We start from the raw sequence: 4,083 nt of genomic DNA, 5'->3' as shown, positions 1-4,083 counted from the left end.
CCCCCCCCCCCCCCCCCCCCCCGCATGCAGCTGAGTTCAGAAATACCGGCTGCCACTGTGCTTAGGATCTGTCTATCACACCTTTGTCCTGCGATGATCTTGGTGAGTACAGAAGAAAGCCTGAGACTGGTCTCTCACCTCAATCCCATGCATCACTATAAGGAAGCTGTCTAGGCTCCCCCAGCCCCAGTGCCCCCATCTGAAATACAGCAGCGGTGGCTCCTGCAGCAGCAAGTGTCGGGTTGCTATATGAGGCGCTGTGTGGGAAATGTTTAAAACCTGGCCTGACTGTGTCCGGGATCTTTGTGGTCATCCTTGTCATTGTCACCCAGGCCAATACTGTTCTTCCCCCAAAGGCAGGACCACAGCTTTCTGCCGTGTACCATCCTCCATCCAGGACCGCCTGCCAGCCCTCCCCTTTAGAGCTGGGATTGGAGCAGTACCATTGCACAGCCTCACAAAGCCAAAGGCCCATGTCCACCCAGCCTGTGGCTAAAACAGGGCACCAGTGCAGAATGCGCCCCCCCATGCCCCTGTCCTGTCTTAGCTGGAGCAGGGCCATAGCCCCCGGGCAGGCCACCCCCATGCCCTTGCAGCTCGGGATTGCCATCGGTGGGACATTTCTCAGGAGAGCACAGACTCGCTAATGGGAAAGGGACAAAGCCAGTGCATATGTGGGAAGCAGGCAGACTTGCTCACCTGGAAGCAAAGTCCAAGTCTTCATCCACAGGCCCCACATCTACACATGCTACATTGAAGGAAAGGTCTCTGCAGTGAGCTCTACAGCTGAGGTATCGGGTGGCCTCGGCGGGGTTTAATCTCACTCTCCCGCATCCTTACGCCCCCATCGCTGCCACCTGCAGAACTAGCTCCCTTGCGCACCTCTCAGGAGCATCTTCTGCCGTGGCTACCTGAGCCACTCTGAAAGCATGCCACCTGTAATCCAGCATGGGCATCTGAAACGGAGTTTGACAAAGCGCTCATCCTTTATGTGGTCTACACTGGTATTTTGGGGTTTTTTTCTTGGGAAGAGGGGGTTGTTTGTTTTTGTTTTGATATAGGGTCTAATGTAGTTCAGGCTGACCGAAACCTCAGGGATTCAGCCATAGACAATCTGGAACCCCTGTCCTTTTGGCCCTGCCAGTCAAGTGCCGGGATGACAGGCCTGCGACACTATGCCTAGCTAGAGTGAGCCCCTAGAATCTCAGACTTTAAGAAAAAGATGCTAAGGATTTGTTTTTATCTTTAAATATGTATATCTGCATGTCAGTATTACGTGTGACTACAGGTTCTCTTGGAGGCCAACGACAGGAACTCTCGGGAGCTGGAGTTACAGGCAATTGTGGAGAATCAAATTCAGGTCCATTGGAGGAACAGGAGGCACACTTAACTTCTCTTAGCTCCTATCTTTTAAAAAAAAAAAAATTAAGTTAATTTGCAATTAGAAATGGTGGCACACACCTATAACCCCTGTTGTTATCCCTTGGGAAGTTGAGGCAGGAAGACTGCTGTGCACTTAAGGCCAGCCTGGGAGGTGGCGTGAGACCTCCCCAAAAACAAATCACAAGGAGAAGGATTTGATCCACTGGCACCATTGGCTTTCCAACGTTTGGTTGCAGTGGATAGCGGGAGGCTCCTTGTAGCTGTTCAGCAAGATAAGGAGGTGAGGCCATCGGCTCAGTGCGTCCTCCTGCGCAAACCCGATAACCTAAGCACCAAGTGGGAGGAGAGCCAAGTCCACTGAGCTGTTCACCTCCACACGGGCCCTCACTGCAGTGCACACAGTGACAGTAAATAGAGTGTTAAGAGTTGGTCGTTGCGGCCACGCACCTCGAACGCCCACGTGAGTGACCTTTTTTGCCTTTGCTTCTGCAGTGACATGGGCTCCAGGGCTGGCTACCCCACTCAGGTTTACAAGACAACCAGTGCAGAGACTCCCCGGCCCTCCCAGCTCTCTCAGTGCAGCCCCTTCCAGCTCTCCACCTCAGTCCCCAAGTCTTTCTTCTCCAAGCAGCCCGCACACAGCAAACATTCAACAGGATGGAAGAGAACAGACGAGCCCCCACCACGGCCACTCCCCTTCACTGACAGCAAGAAGTAAGTGCCACCGGGGCAGCTCTGGGACAGGAAAAGGGTGACTCTCTGTGCTGTTTTACACTGTGGATTTACATCTGTGAACAAGACAGGTGACAGAGACTCCTGTTCTTAGGAAACTGACAGTTTAGCTGGGATGACAGGAAATACAGTAAATAAGGAACTGTATTTGAGTATGGTGCCATGTGGCTGTAATGCCAGCACTCCTGTGCCTGGGTAGGCATGCTGGTAGTTTAGATGGGTCCTTCAACATCCAACTTTCTACATGGGTTCCAGGGGTTGAACTTGGGTCATGTGGCCTGCATGGCCTTCACTTTATACCTACTAAGTCATCTCCCTGGCTGTTTGCTTGCCCGCTTTTGTACATATTCATTTGTTTGTGTGTGAGTTTATGTGCACGTGGGTGTGAAAGCCAGTAAAATGCATCCTCCTCTGTCGCTCTTTGCCTATTGCTCTGAAGCAAGGTCTCTTCATGGACCTTGGCCTCCCATATTCTCTCTTAGACTAGAATCCAGCAAGATACTGTGATCCTCATCAGAGCTGGGCTGCAAGAATGGGCAAAAGGCCTGGCTTGTTACATAGGTGCCAAGAACTGAACTCTGGTCCTCATGACAGTACAGCAAACACCTAAACTGCTGAACCATCTCTCCAGCTCTGTATAGAGTAACAGAGAGGGGAGGTGGGCTGTGCAGTTAAAAAAGGGCTTGGGGGAAAGGGGGGCTGGTGAGATGGCTCAGTGGTTAAAAGCACTGACTGCTCTTCCAAAGGTCCTGAGTTCCAATCCCAGCTCACAACCACCTGTAATGAAATCTGATGCTTTCTGGTATATCTAAAGACAGCAACAGTGTACTTATCTATATCTTTAAAAAAAAGAAAAGAAAGAAAGAAAGAAAAAGAAAGGGCTTTGGTACTAGGGCATAACTTAGCAGATTACTTGCCTAGAATCCCCCAGTGAGGGGCTGGGGGCGTGCCTCAGTGGTAGAGCCCCTGCCTAGAATCCCCCAGTGAGGGGCTGGGGGCGTGGCTCAGTGGTAGAGCCCCTGCCTAGAATTCCTCAGTGAGGGGCTCGGGGTGTGGCTCAGTCGTAGAGCCCCCAAGCCTAGAATCCCCCTGCCTTTCAGAGGGCAGTTCTCTCCTTCCTCCATGTGGGTTATATCCTCTAGTTTAGCAGCAAGCATCTTCCCCATCTCTCTAGCCTTTTCTAAATGCATTCATTTATTGAAGGCTCACAGCAACTCCATTGCTTGAGGAGTTTCTGGCTCCCTCCATCTGTTCCTCTCAACACCTTCTTTCCTGACCTGGATGGGGCTGTTTAAATCCGTGGGTGACACAGAGCTTGGGGGAGAGAAGCATCAAGAGACAGAAAACGGTCCCTGGAGGGGTTAGCAGGCTCTGAGAATCCAGTTCACATGTCTCACTGACAGCCAGAGGGACTCTGAAATCTAGAATCTGCCCATTTACTCTCCTTAACAGTCTCCAGCTACCCACCCCACCCCACCCCACCCCAGGGTTAATGTTGGAGGCTCAGATGCCCTGGACGTGCTCTGTACCATGCACTGTGTACCACCCTCCTTGCATAGACTCCTGCCAGGCCCTGCCTGGTCTGTCTCATACCTCCATCCTTCACTCTGCTCCAGCTATGCTGGGCTTCAAACTTGATGCATGCCAATGCCACCCCAGGACCTTTGCACTGCCTCTAAATGTCCTCGGACAGTCTCCTTCCAGGTAGTCTCAGACTAATGCCACCGCTCAGATAGGCCTTTCCAGCCTGGATAGGCGGGTCTCCACTGTCAGTGTGTGTCCCTTCACTGGGCTCTACTTCACATTTCTCCCACTGGAAGGCAGGTGCCACTGTCTCAGTCACACTTGTGACCTGCCTCACACACACTGGGGTAGCTTGGTCAATAAATGGACTAGCCATGGATGTCACATGATTCTACAACCCCAATAAGCAAGAGGCCTCCTGCTTTTCTTTTTTTTTTTTTTTAA

The 4,083-nt window shown here is 51.7% G+C and overlaps 1 protein-coding gene across 6 annotated transcripts in view; it reads left to right on the top strand.

Moving 5' to 3' along the window:
• Sipa1l3 (signal induced proliferation associated 1 like 3) overlaps window positions 1-4,083 on the top strand; it is a 209,987-nt gene that overhangs the window by 182,888 nt on the left and 23,016 nt on the right. For all 6 annotated transcript variants that reach the window (XM_031386009.1, XM_031386003.1, XM_031386005.1 and 3 more), the window contains one exon: window positions 1,876-2,097. In XM_031386009.1, the coding sequence (XP_031241869.1) occupies window positions 1,876-2,097 (222 nt within the window). The remainder of the gene's footprint in view (window positions 1-1,875; window positions 2,098-4,083) is intronic.

The sequence above is a fragment of the Mastomys coucha genome, unplaced genomic scaffold, assembly GCF_008632895.1.
Source record: "Mastomys coucha isolate ucsf_1 unplaced genomic scaffold, UCSF_Mcou_1 pScaffold21, whole genome shotgun sequence".
NCBI classification, from domain to species: Eukaryota; Metazoa; Chordata; class Mammalia; order Rodentia; family Muridae; genus Mastomys; species Mastomys coucha.
This window is presented reverse-complemented; position numbering and strand designations above follow the sequence as displayed.